Raw genomic sequence first — 23,734 nt, 5'->3', positions numbered from 1 at the left:
TTAAGGGACAATCTTTATGGAACTGCTTCCCAAAACAGGCTTCATGGATGCTTAAGAAGATTTTCAAAGAAACACAAGTTTTAGAGGCAATTGGCATAGATTATACTCAGGTGATGGCTCTACAGATTTTTCAATTAAACAAGTATATACCAAGCTCAGAGGAAGTTTCCCTAAGGTGCCGTGGAGAAAGCTAGTTTGCAATAACTATGGGGCACCTAAGTGGACTTTCATACTGTACTTAACTCTTCATAAGAGGTTATACACAAGAGATAGGTTGCTAAAGTGGAATATGATCGACCAAAATGTATGTCCTTTGTGTGGTACTGAGGAAGAATCAGTTGACCACTTGTTCTTCAAATGCTCTTACTCTGCTGAAGTATGGAACAAATTGCTCTCTTGGCAGAAGTACACAAGAAGAGCAATGGAGTGGACTGCAGAGGTTAGCTGGATAGTGACTCATATTAATGGAAGGAATGCACAAGCTGAGGTGTTTAGAGTAGTAGCTGCTAGGACTGTGTATTTGATTTGGCAGGAAAGAAACAATAGAGTCTTTCGGGCAAAGGGAAGAAGCCTGACAGTTCTTACTAGACTCATCATACAAGAGGCAGTGATGAGATGCAATCTGAAGCCACGACTCACTACTAGGATCGATGAGCTTAATTACTACCCCTGATATACCCCACTAGTTCTGTTTAATCATTAAGTTGGTTGGATGCTGAAAGCTTGGGATTATGTCCAAGGCTTCAGCGAATGTTTGTGAACCTGTTCTGAATTGCTCATTTGGTCAATAAAAATTTATTTACCAAAAAAAATATCTTAGCCTATGCTCTGATACCAAATGATACGAATCGATTTGGGAATAAAGCCAAATCAATTCAAACGCGAAAATTAAAGGGATATGAAGAAAAGGGATAAGGAATAGAGATAAATACTTGACCCGAATGGTAGAATTCTATAGACAAACTTAGGTATACGAAACCTAAATCCTTCTAATGTGAACTCGAATCCACAAGAACCAAAGCAATATGAATCAAGGTAAGAAGTTCACTTGAAATCCACAGATGAACAATCTGCATGAATCCATTGGAAATAAAAGGCTCTACAACCAACAATGGAATCCACCATCATATGACTAAACTAACACTAGATTCTACCTAACAACACTAGATTCTACCTAACAATCTATCACTCAAAATATGAGTAACTCTAAAAAAATCATCATCAAAGTCTAAATCTAAATAAAGGCTAAGTCTAATAGTTATACTCCCAGAAAATAGAAGAAAGCTAGCTATTACATATTTGCCCTTAATTAGGCAAGGGCCTTGTTTGGCTAGTTGGATGTTGGCATGGAATCTGAAATGTCTCTCCCTTGCTCAAATAGCCATCATCCAATCCTCAAAACTTGCAATTGCGACCATTTGCATGTATGTCCCTTCTTTGCATGTTTGGCCACTTTTGTATTTCTACCCCTTTGCACATCTAGCCACTTTTGAGTTTTGGCTTTCTTTCTTGCCAAGCCTTGCCCAAGCTACCTTCCATACGTTGTGAGCCATCTTGTGTGGCTTGTAGGAGCCTCCAAAGGCCTCAAACGACTTCCTCATCCTCCATGTAGCTTGTAGAGCTTGAAATCTCATATCTCGTCCTTGAATGTATGTCTTGAAATGAAGTGTGCTAAGTAGGATCATATCACCAAGGACTTTGAATACACAGACTTGTCCCTGAGTTCTTTACATATTTTAGCTGTTCTGTTAATGATCCATTTTTCTTGTTTTCAGCATCATCTATAGTCACTAGACCCAATCTAGCGTTGTTAAAAGAGTTTGTGGTTGGATATGATCCACTTATTTTTAACCCGATTTTCTAATAGATTTAACTAAGAATTCTAAAATCATTTTTAGCGGTAAACATTGACCTTTGCACTTTTTTTTAGTAAATTTGTAATGTTGATTTAAATAGCATAAGCCTTCGGGAAGATGGAACAATATTTCTGACACGAGTAGTATCACAATTATGACGACATGAAATGATACCTCTAAAATTTACTAATCATAGCTATAGTAATAAAAATTATATCATATAATATGTAATCTCATATATTTATTTGACTTTCCTATAAGATACTCCTTCTGTTTCAGTTTGTTTGTCTTATTTTGATTTGGTACGAAGTTTAAGCTAGTTAAAAAAAAAAAATTGAATCTTGTGATTGTTAACTAAAGATATGTGGAATATACCAAAATATTCTTAAATCTTGTGGTCTTAAATATGTCACGTGAAAACCGGACTAAAAAGGAAAGTAAGACAAATAAATTGAAAGGGAAAGTAATATTATGTTGGAAGAAGCACCTAAGATGGTACCAAATAGAAGAACAATCAATGACACACAAGACAACAACAATTAATTGAAAAAGGAGAAAATTTAGGAAGTGAAAAACCGATTGAATGCCCATTATGGATGGCATATCCGCCGCTATGTCCGGTAAAATAGTCTCTAGATGAGATGTCATATTTTAAAAATACAATAAATCACTCAGAAATCTTTTAAGTGCCCTCAAATAAAACTTTCGGAGCACTTTTAAATATCTCAGTTGCATTTTAGAGATTGAAGTCAATGAAGAAAATAATGAGCAATTCCCTGCTGTCTAATCAATTTTAACTTCTATGGAAGCAACACTGTTTGTGAATATAGCAGGCAATATCTTACTCCCTACCAAAAAAGGGATAAAAAATTTTAAGCATGTGAACTGAAATACATAAAGTCACTGGGTATGTTGTTGTTGTTGTTTGAACTGAAACACATAAAGTGAACGCCCCATTTATAGGATCCCATATATAGACACATGAAATGAAGATGCCTTGATTCAAACTGGCAAGAAAAACAATTTGAATTCCATTGACTGGGAATTCAGATACAAGAACATAACATTACTTGCATTGACCTGAAATAAGACAGGTTAATAAAAGGTTCATGAGCTGCCTACCTAGAAATTGCAGTACTCAACTACATTAATTCTAATTTATAGAATATCAAAATATATATGGTCTACTTCTTTGTATATAAATTCTACAATGGGTGATGATTGAGGGAATTGCTTTACCTCCTCCATTATTTCCATTCCCCGCTGACTGAACTTTGCACAAGTCACAATGCTTATTATTTCGAGTACAGTTGCAGATGACAATACATACTTCACAAATTCCATTGCAAGTTCAGAAAACAGCATGAGTTTTATATCCACCCTTTTGAGCTGCTTCAGTGCACTATGTGGCAGTCCTTGGGATCGCAGCTGATGTATAACACGCTTCACGACAGCCTTAGAGTTAGACACATTAGATTTGAGGAACTACAAAACAGGGTTTATGATTAATTGTTAAAAGAAGCAGCAACATTAGCAATTCAACTTATTTAAAAATCAAGAGATGTAAATGAGACGTACAGTAATTTGGAGCCTTTCCAAATTGGGGCAGTTGTTGATCAAGTAAAGTGCATACACAACCCACTCAACCATATTAAAGGACCAAAACTTGAAGTCTAAAAGCTTGATGTTGTGCAGTGTTTGCTGAGCCTGTGGTAGATCAACTGTAAAGGACTAAAACAAAGTGCAATACAATTAGCTAAAGTTACGGGGCAAATCCAGTAATGCGTCGGTCAAATTTCTCAATAATTATAATTACCTTTGAAATCTCATGACAAGCCCTGGCCATTATAATTTCCTCAAGTAGAGGGGCATTTTTGAAGCAATAAGATCTTGCTGTTCCGTAAAATTCAAAGAATTTGAGATGAGGGGCATCAACAATGAAGTTATCAAATTGAGTGCACCACTTCAATTTTACACGTTCAAGTAATGGGCTGCTTGAAAGGAGTGTCTGAAAAGATGTAGGCTCGAAGGTCACAAACCGAAAGTCGAGGGTAACAAGCCTACTAAAAGCTTTAAAGTTGGGAGCAGGGCGGAATTTACAACTTAAAAGCTCCAGGTGCCTTAGATCGTGAAATTTGAATAGGTGAGAAGGGAGAAGAAAGTCCTCGCTGTAACAAAATCTAAGTGAGAATTCTTGGACATTTTTCTTTGACAGAAACATAATCCAGTTATCAATATCAGGAAAAAGCACGTATTTAGGGACCGGGAGGCTAAATTTACGTAGTGGTCCTTGATGGAGTAACAGAACTTGGTAAATAATAGTTTTCAGGAAGAGTCCTTTGTCAACATTATCATCAAACATTAGTTCAGAACGTACTGCCCATTTGTACCTCCATTCTCGTGACAAAACACTTGTCCTTACAGCATAATGCAAAGGCAGACATCCTAAAATCTTCTCAAGAACATCACAAGGCAAACTGCTAATTCTATCTGCAGCAGGCCTTTTCCCACTTCTCATATTAATGGACATAATGATTCAGTAACTCTGCAAATTGAATGTCAGATGGTCAAACACGGTCATGCAAAAAGAAAAAACCACATATATTTCTCCTTTAACAGGAAAACAATTACTACAAATTTTGACAGCTTGCTAAACGCATAGACTGGCGAATTTCACTTTTGCAATCAAATCTCAGTAGAAGTAACAACCTCTTTTACCTATAATTAATTTTTCAATTTTGATGCTAAATCCTACAAACAACATTCTCAAAATCCACCTGAAACAGCTTTACCATATGCTACATTAGCAAGTGCCTTTACCTTTATTGTTTCATGATTCTAGTTGTAAAAATATCTCTACATAAGTATTCACAACTTATCAAGCGACCTTTTTATTCTGTTCAAGAAAAAACAAAAGTCAATGCACTGCATGTTCCCTAAACAAATATTATTGGTCTTAGATATCCAATCTAGGCAATCACGAAGTTCATGACTAGCATTAAAGATAGAGTCCGGAGCCAAAATGGCTTCTTTTTACAGCCATTACACCAAAATGGTATGCCTTTTTTTTTTTAAACACAAGTAAAAGTCTGCCCCCTCCGGCAGACTTTTACTTAACACAACTAAAAGTCTGCCGGAGGGGGCAGACTTTTACTTAAACACAAGTAAAAGTCTGCCCCCTCCGGCAGACTTTTACTTAACACAACTCCAACTCCAACTTCAAAAATTCCAAAAAAAATAAATTTATTTTTAATATCTATGGCCAAACTCCTGCTGCAGAAACATAATCCAGTTATCAATATCAGGAAAAAGCACGTATTTAGGGACCGGGAGGCTAAATTTACGTAGTGGTCCTTGATGGAGTAACAGAACTTGGTAAATAATAGTTTTCAGGAAGAGTCCTTTGTCAACATTATCATCAAACATTAGTTCAGAACGTACTGCCCATTTGTACCTCCATTCTCGTGACAAAACACTTGTCCTTACAGCATAATGCAAAGGCAGACATCCTAAAATCTTCTCAAGAACATCACAAGGCAAACTGCTAATTCTATCTGCAGCAGGCCTTTTCCCACTTCTCATATTAATGGACATAATGATTCAGTAACTCTGCAAATTGAATGTCAGATGGTCAAACACGGTCATGCAAAAAGAAAAAACCACATATATTTCTCCTTTAACAGGAAAACAATTACTACAAATTTTGACAGCTTGCTAAACGCATAGACTGGCGAATTTCACTTTTGCAATCAAATCTCAGTAGAAGTAACAACCTCTTTTACCTATAATTAATTTTTCAATTTTGATGCTAAATCCTACAAACAACATTCTCAAAATCCACCTGAAACAGCTTTACCATATGCTACATTAGCAAGTGCCTTTACCTTTATTGTTTCATGATTCTAGTTGTAAAAATATCTCTACATAAGTATTCACAACTTATCAAGCGACCTTTTTATTCTGTTCAAGAAAAAACAAAAGTCAATGCACTGCATGTTCCCTAAACAAATATTATTGGTCTTAGATATCCAATCTAGGCAATCACGAAGTTCATGACTAGCATTAAAGATAGAGTCCGGAGCCAAAATGGCTTCTTTTTGCAGCCATTACACAAAAATGGTATGCTTTTTTTTTTTTAAACACAAGTAAAAGTACGCCTCTCCGGACTTTTACTTAACACAACTAAAAGTCAACGGGAGGCAGACTTTTACTTAAACACAAAAAAGTAAAAGTCTGCCCCTCCGGCAGACTTTTACTTAACACAACTCCAACTCCAACTTCAAAAATTCCAAAAAAAATAAATTTATTTTTAATATCTATGGCCAAACTCCTACTAAGTGAGCTTTTTATTCCGTCCGAATTAGAGACGCATGCATTCGACGCCTCCGTTCCACCAAGCACCACTTCAGTTTATTTTCTCCTTTGGCTCTTTTCTTTTCATGCTTCATTCAGAAGGATTAACGTTTCGTGAAGCACTTTTTTAACAAAAAGAGTAAACTGGTAGTTTTAAAAAATCAGCAATTAGCCATTGTGAGTTTTTAGTTTTGCTAATAAATCAATACAGTGCCTATAGGTGAAAGGTATTATGGAAGATACCTTATAACAGTTCCACAATTGTAACTATAAAGAATTTAGCACCACAATATCTCACCTATTCCATAATAGTTACAAACTCGTAAACAGTATTCCAATTTCCAGAGACAAAATTGAAAAACCTGGCGAACGTTTATATTCCAAAACTTCTTCATAGACGACATTCTTCATTGAACAGGAACTCAAAATAAAAACAGTGTTCAAGAGACCGCAAGACCACAGACACAAAAGAAAATGGATGTTTTTTTGGTTCCCACAGCAAGGTTAAATAACGCGGTGTTGGTTCAAGGAACGAAACACTCAAGTAGCTCTTGGAGCAGCCCATTCAACTCTAAGAATGAGATTGTCATAACCATAACCATTGAGCTTGTTTATAGCCTTATCGGCATCTTCTCTGTTGACAAAGTTGACAAAACCAAATCCTCTGCTCATTCCCGTCTTTTGATCAATGGCAACATACACTCTGCTGACATGACCAAAGGGACGGAACAGCTCCAACAAATCAGCCTCCCGAGTGTCCTCAGAAAGGTTGGTGACCCTAACAGAGTTTTCTTCATTCCTTCTTCTCATCTCAGTCCCGCCACCACCTGCTCTCTCTGCAGCACCACCTCTCATGCTCGGAGGAACATAAGCACTCTTTTGAGAACCGGCCCCACCAGCAGCAGGCGCTTCAGCTGAAGGTGGCTTATCCATGAAGGTTTCACTTGGCTGAGCAAGATCCTTGAAAGGGCATTTTGATGTCCAGTGATCACCCTTCTTGCCACAGGTCCTACAAACCATAAGAACAGCCCCTGCTTTCCCAATTTGAGCCAATGAGTCTCCACTAGCTTTAGCTTCATCTTTGTTGGAACCTATTCAACATTACATGATCACAATAACAGAGTTAGGTAAACTTAAAATAAAGCTCAAGTCAACGAATACATATCCTTGGACGCTTAAAACATATATACTGCATCTAAAACACAAAAAGATTGGCAAGCACAAAGAGAAAGAACCCGCCTATTAATTAAAACACAGACGAGAACAACAGTTTTGTAAATGCATCAATGAGAGTCAATAATGTGCTCAACTCTCATACTCCCACTACAGGAGATATAGATGCAACAATACCATCTCTTTACTAGAGAAGATTTGCAGTATTACTAAAATAGCTAAACAGGCAGCATTCCACAAGCATATAATTTTTTTTTCCATTTCTCATCACTCAAATAGGAGATCACAAACACAGCTGCAAAATCCATTCTTTTTCCATAACAGAAGTGAGATGAATCACGGTGAATGCGTACAATTTATAGCAACTCCCAAATTCTCACTACTGAGGTCGAGTAGCCAATAATATGTACATGAGACATATAATTGCGTAACTCTATTTTTTCACTCTATATAACAGGCAATACGAGAGAACCTGGATCAATATGTTTTTAGCACACGAAGAATGATAAGGATACAATCTCTTTCTTTGTTCACAAGATAGAACTAATGTATTAGATGATAAAGTTAAAAGCATTGCATCATAAAAGATTGCATTCCACGCCTTTGTCCTTCTAACCAACTAAAGAGAAGAGGAAATTCATCCCAACGGCGGTCTCCATCTTAAACCAATTAACAACTTTTTCAAACAAAGTTCCCCCTTTTTCCCTAATTCACCATAACACCATTTAACCCTCCTTACTACTTTGAGATGCAATAACACAAACACCAACAGAATTCACAATAAACATAGCTTGACAATACATCAAATTCAAAACACAACGGTACAACAAGAAAAAAAAACTCCTCCTTTTATTTTATCCATACACAGAGAGATCCAACAACTACCCATTTTATTACAACAACCAGATAATTACCATGCTACAGTAATCAAAACAGTAACAAGCAACTCACAATAACCAGATAATAACACAAATATAGCATTCGACAAATCGATTAAAAAAAAAACACGAATTCACAGCCAAAAGAGCAAAGCAATAACGACCCAATTGACAATTAAGCACAGAATTACAAATCACAACCAAAACCAAGAAGAAACAATAATAAAAAGTAAAAACCCCCTCGAATCACAACAACCAAATAATAACACCAATACGGCATAGAGGACACAAAGGGCATCACAACAATAACAACGAGAAAAAAACAAATTGATAAAGCACCATGAATTCACAACTAAAAGAGCAAAATAATAACGACCCAATTTAAAACAAGCACATAGTTACAAACCACAACCACAACCAAGAAGAAAAAAGACCAAATCGATTTTGAAAAAAAAAAAAAAAAAACACCGAATTGAGATTAGATGTATACCAGGAGCTCTAGGACGTTCAAGAATAATTTCCTCAGTAGAAACCATAGTAAGTCTAGCACCAACATCTTCGTGAACAGCATCACCAAATTTAGGCCAATTCCTCCTCTCAATAGCACCTTTACTGAGCCTAGCATTAGCTAGCTTACGTATACGTGTTGTGGTTGTTATTTTCACCTTGTTACCTTCATCATTAAACTTGTATTCCACTACTTTCTTTACCCCATTTGAATCTGGTCCAAATACTTGTTTCGGTGGTAACAGGAAATCTAAGTCCTCTGCATCGTCTTCTAATTCTCCCCATCGGATTTTTGGTTGGTTTGCTGTTTCCACCGCCATTGATTGATGATTTGCTATAACAAAATGGTTTTGGTATTAGGGTTTTGTTTTGTGTTTTTCTGCTGATACCAAACAAAAGGGTATGGTTTTGGGATATATGTGAATCGTGAAGAGTTGATCCAACGGGCTAAAGAGATTTGTGATGGCGGTGGAGGAGTTTGGGCTGGGCTTTTGTATTTGCTGAAGGCCCAATTTTAGATGTAATAGGATTTAGGTCATTTGCACTTCTGTTCCTATTTTGTGTTGGTCTTTTTCTCTCTCAATTTTTTTTTTTTTTTTGTGGCGCATAAATTTATAAAGTAATATTTCACAAATTATGCGTTGACCTTAAAAGAACTCATGCCCTACTCGATATGAGTTTGATTTTGAAGAGCAAAAATTAAAGACCGACCCATTTAAACGCCAAACCGTGCTATTTTCATTTCTGTCCCCACCCCGCTTTTTCCTTCCTTTTTTTTTTTTGGGGGGGTAGTCTAGACTTTATTTATTAATATTAGCTAAACATTACACCCGAGTTCATTATACATAAGTTACCTAACTTAGCTAAATTAGACTGAGACCCCTCTTTTTCCTTCATTGGCAAAACTTCCATTTAGAGTTTTGATATTAAAAGATTCAATGGGATTAATAGCCTGTTTGGCAAAGCTTTTAAAATCAGCTTATTTTAAAAAGTATTTTTTTTCTAAAAGTACTTTTCAAAAAAGCATTTTTGGAAAAAAACAGTTTGTGTTTGGTCAATTAATTAAAAAAACACTATTGAGCAGTCATTAGTGTTTGACCAAGCTTTTAAAAAGTGCTTCTATTTGTATTTTTCTCAAAAGTACTTTTCAAAAAAGTGCTTTTGGGCAAAAAGTCGTTTTTTAAGCTTACGAAAAGCTAACTTCAAGTTATTCTCTGTAGAAGCACTTATTTTCTCCCAAAAGCTTGACCAAACACCTCACTTTTTTAAAATAAGCACTTATTGAAAAAATAAGTACTTTTGGGGAAAAAATAAGCTTGGCCAAACAGGCTATAAAAGTGCTTAATAGACTATAGACCTCAACTTTGTTAGGGGACGTTTCGAGATATAAAGTGTTTGAAGAGTGGAGTAAGAAATTAAGAAAAATTTAGTCATGTAAATGTTGGCGATTTGTTAATCGAAACGTACATAGTTAATCTTAGGATGTTGAAGTATATTAGCGGTACATTAGTCCAAACTAAGTAATAAAAATTACAGTTTCTTTTCTTTTAAAGGTTGAGATATTTTTATTTTAGTATATTGGTTGAGTTATTTTCGTTCAAGTACTATAAGGAAGTAGACAACAATAGGCAAAAACTACTAAGCAAAACGAAAAAATAATTGGAAAAACTAGAGGGAAGAGAAAATAGAGAGAAGTGGAATAAGAACTTGTTTCATTTTCAAGTCTTAAACTTAAAGACTTCTGATTAACAAAAGTGGACACACCTTCGGCTAAGCTATTTATTCAATTTTATTTCGTAAAAGATTATAAATATTAAATTAAATATAAGTATCAATAATTTAAAATGACAAAGCTCGACTTCATGCAGTGGTGAAGCACATCCTCTACTTGTTAGAGATCAGGAGTTCGTAACTCTAACTTAATTCATAGGTGTGCAATTCCTTTAGACTAATTCCTTTACAAAAATAAATCCTACTTAACCCTTCGTAACCTTTTGATTTCGAAAAATAATATATTCTTCACGTTTTAAATGGGCTAATAAACCCTCATTGAATTGATCGTAAATCAACGACCAAAATTGAGTTGGATCATTAGATGTAATTATAAGAAAAAGCTATGCAACTAATACTGTGAATCTGGCCATTTGAAATGAGAAAGTATAACTCTTTTGAAAAATGATAATGCTGGTATCAAATTAAAATATTCGAAAGGGAAATAGCGACAACCAACTTAAGGTTGAGTGGGTATAAATTTCCTTTATGTACTTTCTACTCATTGTTTCACTAACAAAGGACAAAAGGTAAACATCAAACACAAGATATCATCCAATAAACTCTTAATTAATTGGTTCACCACTACTTTCCTAAGATTACAAAAGTAAAAGAGTATAAAAACAAAAAGCTGAAAACAATAAATAAAAAAGATGTTACCGAATAAATAAATAAATGACGTGGTGAACGTGTCAAATCTTAAACGGTACAAACAAAAGTCACACACTCACATTGTTCCCGAAGGGAAATCCATAAAATTGAAATGTTTCATAGACAATGCCGCATGAAGCGCGCATAAACGGAAAAATGGTCCAAATAAAATAAGAAAGTCACACATTCACGCTCTAATAAAGTCAGCCGGCTACTAAAAAAAATACTTGTGTTCTAAATTAACTTGATCATAAATCAACGGTCTAAATTAAATAGGATTACTACATGTAAGTATAAAAAAATAAAAAAGCTAGGCAACTAATGTTGTGAATCTCTCCGCTTGGATTGAGAAAATATACATATCACTTTTGAAAAAAGATAGTATCGAATTAAGACAATTCGGAAAGGAAATAGGGACAACCAACTTGAGGTTGTGTTAATTCCTCTATTAGGGATACTTCGTAACTTGTGCTCATCGTTTCGATAACAAAGGACAAAAGATAAACACCAAACAAAATATATCATCCAATAAACCCTTAGGTCCAAAGGCGAATCTAGGATTTGAAGGTGGCGGGTGCCACAATTTTTTTCAATATATGTCTTGCTACGAACATGTATTTGAGTCGGATCCATCTCTTTTGAGTTTATTCAAGTCAACCTAGTAAGCCTTTTTTTTATTTGCAAATATGAAAATTGCATCTCAAAAATCAAGAAACGAACATAATTAGCATCTTAAACAAGAAATCACACCCTTTAACAACAGAAGTAAAATCAAAATTTTCACCAAGGGACTTACATCTTTTATATATATTAAAAAATGAAACCAATCAAAATAAAAAAAAATAATAGAAAAACTTTTCAATAGGTAATTACACCCCATAAGTAACCTACAAGTTCTCAAAAATAAATCATAAATTTCATGTTTTTCCTAAGCAATACTTACAAAATTTCCATCGCAATTTAAGTAGTAAAGTGATTTAAATTGAATTTAACAATTATATAATAGCACAAAAATTTATAGTGCTCTCCCTCCGTCCATTTTTATTTGTCCACTATATTAAAAATAGATGTTTACTTTTACTTGTAAGTTGTATAGTTTGAAAAATCAAGACATAATTTACCTCTTTATACTTATTTTACCCTTATTATTAAGTACTCCAATTCATTTCTCATTTTATTTATTGCTTATTAAGAGTGTCCCAAGTCAAAAGTAGACAAGTAAACATTGACAGAGGGAGTAATAAACAAAAAAAATTATAAAAAAAAGAAAAGAAATGAATTTTGATCTCAATCCAAAATTTTCATTGAGACACAAGTTTTTCGATTTAAATACTTGCAGATTTGAGATTAAGAGAAATGCTTAATTTAAGAGAATTTGAAGTTTCTATTTTGTGTGTTCTCGCTAGAGATCACAGATAAAATAATGCTCCCTCCGTTTCATGATAAGTGATTTGTTAGGCTTTTCCTATTGTTTCAAAATAAGTGGTGCTTTAAGATTTCAAGAAGAAATTGATCTTCTTCTTCCAAAATTACCCTTATTTACATTTTCAAAAATCATTAAGCTTTTGTTTTTCTAGGCATTTAATTAGGGGTAAGTTAGTAAAAACACTCCTAATTTTCTAGGAGTGAGCACTTTCTTAAGGGTGTGCATAAGCTAAAAAAATCACTTATTATGGAACGGAGGGAATAAGATAGAGGAAAGGCAAAATAAATAATAAAAAGATAAATAGAAAATTGGGAGAGTTGAAAAGGAAAATGACTGGTATAAAGGAACTAAAAAGCACAAAGAAAAACGGGAGTCGAAAAATGTTCAAGATAGATTCAAACCAAAACGGGAGTCAAAAAATGTTCAAGATAGATTCAAACTTGTGTCTATCAGTTACTACCTTTGTCAATTTACTTGCATTTGGGGTGGCGGGGATCAAATTTTTAACCTAGTTTAAGCAAATTGCAACATAGGTATATAAACAATTATCAATCTAGGGATTGCTATACCACCCCTACCCTAAAGGGTGGATCTGCCCCTGCTTAGGCCAGTTTGTTAGCCGGTTAGAATTATACATGTATTAGTTATGAGGAAATATATGTATTAATTTATGCAAGTATTAGTTATGCCTATATAGTTATTCAGCTATTAGTTATTCATGTATTAGTTATACCACCTTTTGCACTGCATAAAATAATACATAAATTTCCTCATAATCTGTACATGTACTATTAGTTATGTGGTTTCTAAATTGCAAATCAAACACTATACTAATTTTATACAAGAATAACCCACCTCATAACTAACTACCAAACACAATATTACTTGTGCAGGATTTTATTACATGAATAACTTATTCCGAATCAGCTACCAAACGACCCCAATTAATTGGTTCACCCAGCTTTCCTTATATTAAAAAAAGTAGTAAAAGAGCAAAAAGAAGAAGCAAAAAACACAAAAACCTTACACAATCCACCAAGAACAATAAATAAGAACATATAAACCGAAAGAAAAATTGAAGTGGTGAACATGTCAAATCCTTGAAAAGGACAAAAGTCACACACTCACTTTGTTCTCGAAAGGAAATTCATAAAATTGGAATGCTACACGCTTACACACATTGCAAGAATGACACGGATAAATCGATAAATGTCCAAATAAAAAAAAAGAATTTTTTTTCTCCATCTTAAATTATTTATTGTGATTATTAAAGAGAATTATCTCAAATTATTTATCATTTGAGAAGTTTAAAATACAATTAATTATTATCTTTTTCCATTTTATTCTTAATAAATTTGTTATTAATGAAGATAATACATAAATAAAATAAAAACTTAATGGAGAGAATATAACTTAAATATAAATAATGATAAAGTTAGATTATTTCTCGAGGAGACGCGTAAAAAAACGAAAAAAGTAAGAAAAGTCGCACACACACTCTAGCAAAGTCAGCCGGCTACTTAGAAAATAGCACTTGTGATTTCTCTCTGTTTTCCACTATCCATTCTTCCTTTTTAACGCATCAACTATTCTTCTTCCTTTTAGCGTTATATTTTGTACAGAAACAGTAACCGACACTTGTTCTCTTATGTCCCATACCCTTTTTATATTATTTTCCAACCCCACTTTCTCTTTTCTTATTGGTTATTGCTCTTCTGGTATGTTTGTAACTTTACCTGTAACAAAAAAAGAAGATTCATTCTCCTCTTCCTCCAAGAAAAAGGGTATAATCCATGTATGTAAAGCACCTTTTTGGGCACCCTTTTGCTTGTTATTAAGTGGGGTTGTGTCAATATTTTGAATTACTACATACTTTGGGAGAACAACTGAGAAGGACTTGATATGGAAGCTATAAAGAAACAAGCAACTAAATTGAGGGAGCAAGTTGCTAAGCAACAACAGGTTTTGTTTTTTACATACTTTCCTTTAATACAGTTATGTGTTTGTTTTTTTGAGTATTGTTCTTTTTGGTTGGGGAAGTGACAAGTTACTAAAGGTTCATATTTTTTTGGTCTTAGAGAAAAGTTGAGATGAGTTTTAATCAACTTGCTAAAGTTGTTACTCACTTAAATGGACAAAAGATTACAGTTTCATTGATAGTATTGCATCTTATTGTGAGTTACTGTATTGTTTGATTATTTTTATTAATATTATTGTATATATTTATTTATTTTTGAGGATTTTTGGTAGGAGAAGTGACAAGTTACTAAAGGTTTTATTTTTTCTTGGTCTTAGAGAAAGTTGAGATAAGTTTCAATCAATTTGCTATAGTTGTTACTCATTTAAATGGACAAAGATTCCATTTTTATTAATATTATTGCATCTTATTGCGAGTTACTGTATTGTTTGATTATTTTTGTTAATATTATTGCATATATTTATTTATTTATTGAGGATTTTTGGTAGGAGAAGTGACAAGTTACCAAAGGTTTTTTTTTATTTCTAGAGATAAGTTTTAATCAGCTAGCATAGTTATTTCTGGCAAAGATTCCATTTTTATTGCTAATATTATTGCATCTTATCGTGAGTTACTGTATTGTTTGATTATTTTGTTTGGAAGTTTATTTGGAGCCTGTTAGAATTTGTTTGTGTATTTCAATTTTGGACTTTGGGCGGTTTTTAGTTTTGCTATTGGGCAACAGCGTAGTATATATGTTTAAGTAAGAAAAGGATTGAACCTGAAGTAGCTCTGGTAGGATTTCTTAAGTTTTGTGTTGCTTTGTCCATGTAGCAAGGCAATAACATTCGTGTGCTTCCGATAACATAACAAGCCACTAGAACTAGAGAAAAATAAATTTAACTGGTGATTTAAAGAGGTATAGCCTAGAAGTGAGGAACCCCGATCACCAATCATAAGGTTGGGGTTTCGAGCCAACAAGGGGCTAAAGTAGGAAAGGGCATCACTGCTTCAGGGAAGCCAACCAGCCTGCTGACAGATTGATTAACCTGAGCACAGTCTTGATGAAATTCAGGTGTTCAACTCTTTTGCTGACCTTCCTAACAACATCAAAGGCTTAATAAACATGGACAAATGGAACCTACCATCATTCAGGATCAAACAAAAAAAGCCTTCTCAAATAGTTTATGATCCTCCTTGAGTTGTATTTCCTGTTGCTGTTTTTGGTTAGGAGCTGAGGGTCTTTCGGAAATAGCCTCTCTATCTTCCGAGATGGGGGTAAGGTCTGCGTACACTTTAACTTCTCCAGACCCCACACTGTGGGATTTCACTGGGTATGTTGTTGTTGCTGTTTTTGGTTAGGACTTAGAAGGATAGTCTCATCTCAATGATCATGTACAAAGTTTGGGATGCCAAACTCAGTATTGTAACTTCTTGCACATAAATTATCAATGGAGAAAAAGTTTTTTTTTTTTTTTTTCTCGAAAAAGTAGGAAAGGGCCACTGTTACTATCCTTGCTTTGGTGGTGGGGTTTTTTTTGTTGTTGGGGGGGGGTGTGTGGTGGTGGTTCAGAGTGGAGGTACCTATATAAAATAGGGTGATTCTCTTTGGAGCTATGAGTATAATTATCTTTGGAGCAAGTAAGAAGAGGTGGGGGGAATGAGGAAGGGAACTTGTCAATTTACTTCATTTGGCAAAGTATTATTCTTCTCCTCCTGTTGCTTAGTACAACTGGAAAGAAGTAATAGACACCTACCTGTTAGCTTCCTTTCCTATTACTTCCTACCAAAAAGCCTAATTTAGGTCCTTAACAGAGAGGTGTAAGCCCCGAAAGCCTTTGGTATGCTGGTAGGGCAAGAGGTCCTTAGACCCAAGAAAAGGATTGAAGCACCTCGATTTCATGCAAATTGGACATTGAGCTTTTCGTATAGGTGTCTAGAGGCTAATATTCTATTAAGAAAGGAGGAGAAAAGGCAGATCAAGCAAAAATCCTTTTCCTCTTAGAAAGGGGAATAAATCATTTTTCTGTATGTCCATTAGATGTATATGTAATTTCGTCAATAGTTTGTTGTTTGCCGTTTTAAGTTGGAATATGGGACTTTGATTATATACAACAACAACATACCCAGTGTAATAAGTGGGTTCTTGGGGTGGGGGGGGGGGGGGGTAGAGTGTACGTAGACCTTACCCCTAACTCGAGTACCCCTAACTCGAGGAGGTAAAGAGGCTGCTTCCGAAAGACCGTCAGGTCAAGTGCAGCAATCAAGTAGTTATGAAAAAGGCAATACGGCAGTGACCTTGATTATATACTAAAAGAAACTTCGTAATAATACAACAAGCAGTTTTTATTTAACTATAGTATGAGAATCCTACAAGAAGCTGTTCCCGGCTACTTACCAGCATCATGTCTTCAACTTAATCTGTAATGCAACATTTCATTGGATCAATCTGAAATTATTCCGCTACATTTATAAGTTTCCGTATCTCATGCTTCTCTTTTCTGTAAGTTTCGGTTGGGAAAGTAATTACTTGTGAGTTCTAATTCCTGTTCCTGCAGATCTAGCCTATGACTGTGATTTCCATAAAAATAGTTCCCGAATTTTTCAAATCACAATAGAAACAATAGTGAAATGTGAAAGTCAATGTACTGTAATTGTTAGATGCAAGTGGAAGGATGCCTTTCTTCAGAGAATCTTCCGAGAGAACAAGGAAACCATACTCCTGGATCATCTCTCTGCTCTTGTAATTTTTAGAGTTATGAGGAAACTGAGTTGGAACCAAATACTTGACTCAAGTATTTGGAGATGACTAAAATAACTTACTAATAAGGTTATTCCATAAGTAGCTGACCCAAATACTTGACCAACATTAAACAAGTAAATCCGAAATTTGTGAGATCATAAGCTGGGTCAGACTAGTATGGTAATCATTAAAATATAAGTTCAATCAAGATATTTTATGTAGATGCTTGACTTCTATCATGAAAGAGTTCATATTCTGCTTTTTATTAGGCTATTTTGAGACAACTAGGGCACTTGGGCCATGAATCTGTGATGGTCGATGAAGCAGAACTGGAGATTCATCAGCGACTTCAGGAATTATATATATCTACAAGGGCTGCGAAGGTAACACCATTACAACTTTGTTAACTATTTTCTGTCTATTAAGAAAGTCGTCAAACTCAAAGAAGTGAATAGGGTCCCAATATAGATAGGTGAAAAGCAGGCGGATATGCGTGTTCCATATCCTAAATTGAGTGTAGGTAGAGATCCATATGTAAACATAGTTTTTATTTAGATAGAAATCTTTTTTGATTCCTGTTAGTAAGAGGGATCTTGAACACTTGTAAAAAATTCTATTAAGAATATCCTCTTGTTAACAACATATGGATATTTCTTGCAAGCAAAAATCTAACTTTGTGCATTGTGGTTAACAGCATTTCCAGAGGGATATTGTTCGTGGTGTAGAAGGATATATATCAACAAGTAAAAAACAAATGGAAATAGGTTTGTGGACCTCCATCCATATCTTTTGTTGCTTCAGATAGCATGTAAATGGAAGTCTCAATTTTCAGCTTGATCTTGCAGCTAGAAAGTTGGCAGATAATTGTTATAAATACGGGGGTGAGAATCAAAATAATCCTTCTACCTTGCCAAAGGTTGCCGTGGAATTTGGAACTTCACATGCTGCAATGGAAGATCAAAGGGAAATTATGCTAGGAGTACTTGGACAACAGGTTAGATCTATGCTTGTTTAGCTTTACAGTCATGCACACTCCCAATGGTTTCCCACAAAAAGGATATTTATATTATGGAGATTGAAGGTCACCTGATGAAGGTTATTTTTGTCTGTCTTTTCCTTACCATTTTGCCTCATTTCTTGCAACGGGAGTTGTGAAGTCATGCTTTCTGATTTTAAGCTATGCACAATAAATGACTGACAGTTTAGAAGAAAAAATGTGTAGAGACCAACTAGGCAGCATAAAACAAATAGACATGCATAAGGTCCAAAATTATGCACTTCTCACGCTTCATACAATGCAAAAAGAATAATGCATCAGTAAGATCTAAGTTCAAATCATTTTTGAAAAACTTGAATGTGTTATGTGCCTTGGCAGAATTTGATAAGTCGAGCGCAAAGCTATCTGTTTCTGATGTCTAAATAAAACAACCAGAACAAATAGTCAGGTATCTCTCTGACATATCATATAATGCATTAAAGTATGTCAAGCACATATATTTCCCTTATGATGAGAGCATTCTATCTGGGGTTCTTAGGATGGTTAAATTTGGAGAGAGATATTTCTCTCTTGAGAGGTTAAAACTTGCAGATGCTTTTAGCATCTTCAGTTCACATAGTTAACTAAAGGTATGTTTATTGATGAGTTATACCTCTAATTACAAGATACCTGAAGTATGAATCTCTACTGCTTTTAGCCCAAGATGTGATGTAGGTGAAACTATAAAATGGTATAACTTGATGAACCTTTTTCTAGCCCCTGAAGTATGAATCTCTACTGCTTTTAACCCAAGATGTAATGTAGATGAAACTATAAAATGGTATAACTTGATGAACCTTTTTCTAGCATTATGCCTTGGGGATTCTAGTATTCCTTTCTTGATTCTTGATGAGTATTAGATTTGGCATAGTGACTGTGGCCATCTCTTGGTTCGTAGAGCGCATAGTGTTTGATCATTTTTCCTTTTAGCTGTAGGTTTGTGAGCCGTTGAGAGCATCAATACATGGTGCTCCTTTAGAAGATGCTCGCCATTTGACTCACCGCTATGACAGAATGCGCCAGGAGTTTGAATCCCAGGTATCTTTCAACCTTCCATTTTTTCTTTTTTTCGGGTGTGTTGGGGGTATTAAAGAACATAAAGCAACATGTCATGCAAGAAATCTGGCAGTTTTAAGTGGATTCCCGCTCTTTTCAGGCTACTGAAGTAATAAGACGCCAATCAAAGTTTAGAGAAGCTTCTACTGAAAGTTTGGCAAAGCTTAAAAATGCAGAAACAAGATTGTCGGAGCTCAAATCTTCGGTGTTGGTTCTTGGCAAAGAAGCAACTGATGCCATGTTATCTGTAGAGGAGGAGCAGCAGCAGATTACTTTCCAAAAGCTTCGTACCATGGTATTGCTTGTTCATCTTTCTTCATTCAATTCATATGCGTGTTATGCTCACAGAAGTATCGCAATTGGTCTTGGTGTTGTACTGATAGGGTTAGTTATTTGCAAATTTTGTTTCCGTTAGTAACGGTGATGTGCTGAATGTACAAATGGAGATTGTTACATTTTTAAAGTATGATCTGTGCATCAAGTTGTTGAACATCTTGATTTGGCCTTAAAGAAAGACAAAACTGGTTTCATTTGAAACAGAACGGTGAATATTTTCTCTTTTAAGGATATACCTTGTTCTGACATCACGATTGTGTTGGCTAACTTTAACTGCTTAGTCAAATGACCTTGAATTGATACAATTTAGTTTTAGGAATTGTAGTTGCTAACTTCAGTCATTTGAAATGAAGGAACACAATGGACATAGACACTTCGTAGTTACAACATTTATGTAGTTAAAATGCTTCTCATAATGGAGGAAAACATAGACCTGCTAGTATCTTTGAATATATTTTGAAGGTAAAGTCACAGAAGTAGCCGATCAATCAAAACTTAATGATGCACCCCTCTATTATTGTGATGACAATGCCGGTATTGAAAGTCATGTTAGTGATTAATTTAGGAGTAACCAAAGTTTCTTTTTTTGTTTTTTTAACCACTTCCCCAGGACCTCCCCCTTGTTGCTCCCTTGGTGACTCAAACCCACAACCTTGGGGTTGGAGGTGGAGGATGCTTACCATCTGAGCAAGCCCCTCTTGTCAATCAAACTTAATATAGCATAGGGAAAATATTATATTAACTAATGTAGCATTTGGAATAACAGGATCATAATACTAGTTCTTGGAAGTGTGAAAAGTAATTTTACTATTTTGATATAAATACCAGTGGTTGAGGGCCAAATGATCAAGCAACTCAAATTATCTGGGATACCTTGGCATAATGGGGTCATAATGCGCCTCTTCATGATATCCACTTGACTGGTTTTCTGCGAGATTGGAGATCCCTATGTTCTTAGTTATTTTGTTTAGCTTGAGAACACCTTGGTCATTGCTTTCTACTTTTCTTCCGTATTAATAAATATTATTACTAAAATTTTCTTCCTATAAAAGTTAAAAAGAACAGAAAGTTCATGGCAGACTTGCTTTTTCATTTTATTAACTAGTACTTAGTGCAAGAAGTCTTGAACACTTTGGTGAAGTTTGATTTTTCTCTCCTGTTAAAACCTACACTATTTTTTTTTTTTTTTTTGATTTAGCACTATTTTTGTCTCTGCATTGATCACTTCAGGTTGAAATCTGTGTGATTCGTTTATCTAAAAATGATTTTAGCTTGCAGGTCGATGCTGAAAGATCTTATCATCAGAATGTTGTTTCCATTTTGGAGAAGTTGTATTCTGAGGTCTGTAGATTCAAACCTTTATTTCCTCCAAATCGTTCGAATAAAACTATTCAATTGGCATTTTCTGTTCTGCAACGCATAGAATCGTAAACTTCTATCTTGAGACAATGAGATAAAAAAGATAAATGACATAAATGTTTAACATTTTTTCTTGGGGTTAGATGCTTGAAGAAGAGCAATTAAATGAGTCATCTCCACAATCTTCAAATTCACCAAGAGTTTTGCATGATACAACTTCAAATGGAACTGAGCATCCAGAAGCTGAGGATAAAAGTCCTACCCATTTTAGTGCCAAGGTACCCTTCTCAAAAAATTTTAGTGCCAAGGTAAGGACTCTAAAAGGGTTGGCATATTTACTTCTACAGAGTACTCCTTTGTCCTCAAAATCTGGATCTTTCTGTATTCGCCTCAGTATTCTTTGATCTCCTCGATTCTTTGGCTGGTAGGTCATGCACTCGTTTGAAGCCCAAGCAGATGGCGAGCTAAGTCTAGAGGTTGGCGATGATGTGGTAGTTCGGCAGGTATTTATCTTCGTTTCCTGGTTAAGCAAGACACGTTACACTGCCTATATTTTATGTGTTTTGCATGCTTAAGTTGACATATTCTGGAGTACCTCGACGGTATTTAACATCAGTTTAAGAACTTTCCGTATGCATATTTATTGCTCCATGATATGTTCATAAGCCTGAAGTGCTTTCTTACTATGGGGTAGATATTAAACGGTTCACAATTTTTTTGCTAAAAGACAAGTGATGCTGTACGCTGTACGTGAGGTATTGTCATCTCCCGGTTGTTAGTCAAAATCCGAAACTACAGGTCAATGGTCTCTTTATTTGTTGATGTCCCTTTCAACTAGCCAGTTCTAGCAGTAGTAATTGTAGGAACTAAGAGTATGTTTCATCAAATCCTTCTTAAAGTTAGGACAAAGTCCCAATCTGGATCAAATGTGGTGGTAAGACTGATATTGGTGGGTTATAATATATAGTAGGTCAGTAATTATCCTCCTTTCAAAATAGCCAACAAGAAGCGAGGGGCTTAGACATTTATCGTTCTCAAGTTGCCACCTTTTAACTTTTGCATATGCTGAATAGATGAGCCTTATGAAATCCCCCTGGTATATGATGATTAAAGATTTGGTGTGAAGAATCTTAAAAAGTGCTGCTAATAAAAGGGACACTAGGCATATTATTTCCCTCTTCCTAAGCCTGGGTGGGTAGACTTGCCGATATCTTTGTTGGTGGGAGATAGCAAGTACCAAGTGGATTAGTCAAGGTGCACGCAAGCTAGCCATGTTGTATGACCCCGAGGAATCTTCCGTGTCTCATGACTTCAGATATTTTGACTGTGCTTTGTTCTGTTGATAATTTTTTGGAGGTATATACTCGATTAACAAATAGATACTTATCTATGTAGCAGAAGCACACAATCTTTTAGCAAGCAAAATAAGTTACATTCTAACGATATTGCATATGGTTAACTATAGGTAGCTCCAAATGGATGGTCTGAAGGAGAATGCAACGGTAAGTCCGGTTGGTTTCCCTCGGCTTATGCTGAAAAGTCACACAAAGTACCAGCAAGCAAAATGGCGGAAACGGATACCACCCCATAAGATAAAACACTAAATTATCATGCTACCTTCATATAAACCTTTGCTTTTTTGTAAATTTCCACTTGTATAGGTGTTTGAGGAGTTCTCCATTTTGCTTTTTTTTTTTTTTTTTTTTTTTCTTCTCCCGATGTAAATGCATCAAAGCTTATAATCAAGTTTATTATTTGCTGATGTCCCAAGATCAGTCAATTTTGATACGGGAAAATGCATTATTTTGCACTTGTAATTGATAAATATTATGACTAATTCTAGATCTTAATCTCCATCGGGTCGTTGGTCCTCAACCTCCCCTAGCTAACGTTCCAGTGCCTACTTAATTCTTACAGTTCTATCCAAAGGAAAAAGAAATTGGCTCCTGTGCAGCAAGGAAAGGAAATAAATGGAGATTACTATTTTGACATAATTGACAAGAAAAGAACTATGCATGTTGAAGTACGTTGTATTGCCTGAGGGCTAGGTATTTTCCAAGGCTAAAATTGGATTGCTAACGCATATTGTTCAAAGTACTTGACCTATTTTTTGAAACAATCATTAAAACTACACTAAAACTCACTTTTTCGTGAGTTTTACGCCCAAAATATCCTATTACCATCTATCTATTGTAAAACACATCTAGGTGATAGTTCAGGTATGACTTCGTATAAGCATAGGTATGACATTTAAATAAAGGACCAAGAGATGTAGACATACACTCAATTGTACTCATCGAAAAATAGAGTTTATCTGAATAGTTAACCTTTTTCGATAATCTTGAGCTCTTTTTCAATTTTTCAATTTCAAATGACTTGTCATTAAGACAAGGTTCTTTTGAGTAGATTCACTGTTATCATCATGTGCAAAGCTAAGAATATATTCAAATCAGTGTGTCTATCATGGGGTAGATACACAAATCATCTTAAATCTAAGAAGCCGAGTCGGTGGGTTGATTTAGGTGCACAAAAAAAATAAAAAATGAATCGAACTTAAAATCATTTCTAAATATTCATTTTCCTGGAGAGACGCAGCTCATCATCTAATGCAAAACTGAAGCAAGAGGGAGAAG

At 35.0% G+C, this 23,734-nt stretch overlaps 4 protein-coding genes across 7 annotated transcripts; 1 reads left to right on the top strand and 3 right to left on the bottom strand.

Moving 5' to 3' along the window:
• Nucleotides 1-2,848: 2,848 nt before the first annotated feature.
• LOC132043930 (uncharacterized) lies at nucleotides 2,849-3,583 on the bottom strand. The gene is made up of 2 exons (XM_059434394.1): nucleotides 3,435-3,583; nucleotides 2,849-3,341 (listed from the first exon to the last, which is right to left on the bottom strand). The coding sequence occupies exons 1-2, from the start codon at nucleotides 3,504-3,506 to the stop codon at nucleotides 3,015-3,017; spliced, it is 399 nt and encodes a 132-aa protein (XP_059290377.1). The 5' UTR covers nucleotides 3,507-3,583; the 3' UTR covers nucleotides 2,849-3,014.
• A 35-nt stretch (nucleotides 3,584-3,618) lies between these two features.
• On the bottom strand, nucleotides 3,619-4,374 carry LOC132043938 (F-box/FBD/LRR-repeat protein At1g13570-like). The gene has a single exon (XM_059434398.1). The coding sequence runs from the start codon at nucleotides 4,372-4,374 to the stop codon at nucleotides 3,619-3,621; it is 756 nt and encodes a 251-aa protein (XP_059290381.1).
• Nucleotides 4,375-6,562: 2,188 nt separating this feature from the next.
• On the bottom strand, nucleotides 6,563-9,191 carry LOC132043932 (uncharacterized). Its single transcript, XM_059434395.1, has 2 exons — nucleotides 8,751-9,191; nucleotides 6,563-7,300 (listed from the first exon to the last, which is right to left on the bottom strand). Exons 1-2 carry the CDS (start codon nucleotides 9,085-9,087, stop codon nucleotides 6,750-6,752), a joined length of 888 nt encoding a protein of 295 aa, XP_059290378.1. The 5' UTR covers nucleotides 9,088-9,191; the 3' UTR covers nucleotides 6,563-6,749.
• A 5,076-nt stretch (nucleotides 9,192-14,267) lies between these two features.
• LOC132043942 (SH3 domain-containing protein 2-like) lies at nucleotides 14,268-22,863 on the top strand. 4 transcript variants are annotated; one of them, XM_059434404.1, is made up of 11 exons: nucleotides 16,759-17,369; nucleotides 17,417-17,494; nucleotides 17,584-17,697; nucleotides 18,009-18,078; nucleotides 18,160-18,308; nucleotides 19,287-19,388; nucleotides 19,507-19,701; nucleotides 21,021-21,083; nucleotides 21,245-21,409; nucleotides 21,530-21,604; nucleotides 22,567-22,863. In XM_059434404.1, the coding sequence occupies exons 2-11, from the start codon at nucleotides 17,492-17,494 to the stop codon at nucleotides 22,690-22,692; spliced, it is 1,062 nt and encodes a 353-aa protein (XP_059290387.1). In that variant the 5' UTR covers nucleotides 16,759-17,369; nucleotides 17,417-17,491; the 3' UTR covers nucleotides 22,693-22,863. The 4 variants fall into 4 exon arrangements, with proteins under 4 accessions (XP_059290385.1, XP_059290384.1, XP_059290387.1 ...); XM_059434402.1 differs by lacking the exons at nucleotides 16,759-17,369; nucleotides 17,417-17,494 and adding an exon at nucleotides 14,268-14,576 and having other exon boundaries at nucleotides 21,245-21,379; XM_059434401.1 differs by lacking the exons at nucleotides 16,759-17,369; nucleotides 17,417-17,494 and adding an exon at nucleotides 14,268-14,576.
• Nucleotides 22,864-23,734: the final 871 nt, after the last annotated feature.

The sequence above is a fragment of the Lycium ferocissimum genome, unplaced genomic scaffold (genome assembly GCF_029784015.1).
Source record: "Lycium ferocissimum isolate CSIRO_LF1 unplaced genomic scaffold, AGI_CSIRO_Lferr_CH_V1 ctg3077, whole genome shotgun sequence".
NCBI lineage: Eukaryota > Viridiplantae > Streptophyta > Magnoliopsida > Solanales > Solanaceae > Lycium > Lycium ferocissimum.
The sequence above is the reverse complement of the archived record's forward strand: the minus strand, read 5'-3'. Positions and strand labels throughout refer to the sequence as shown.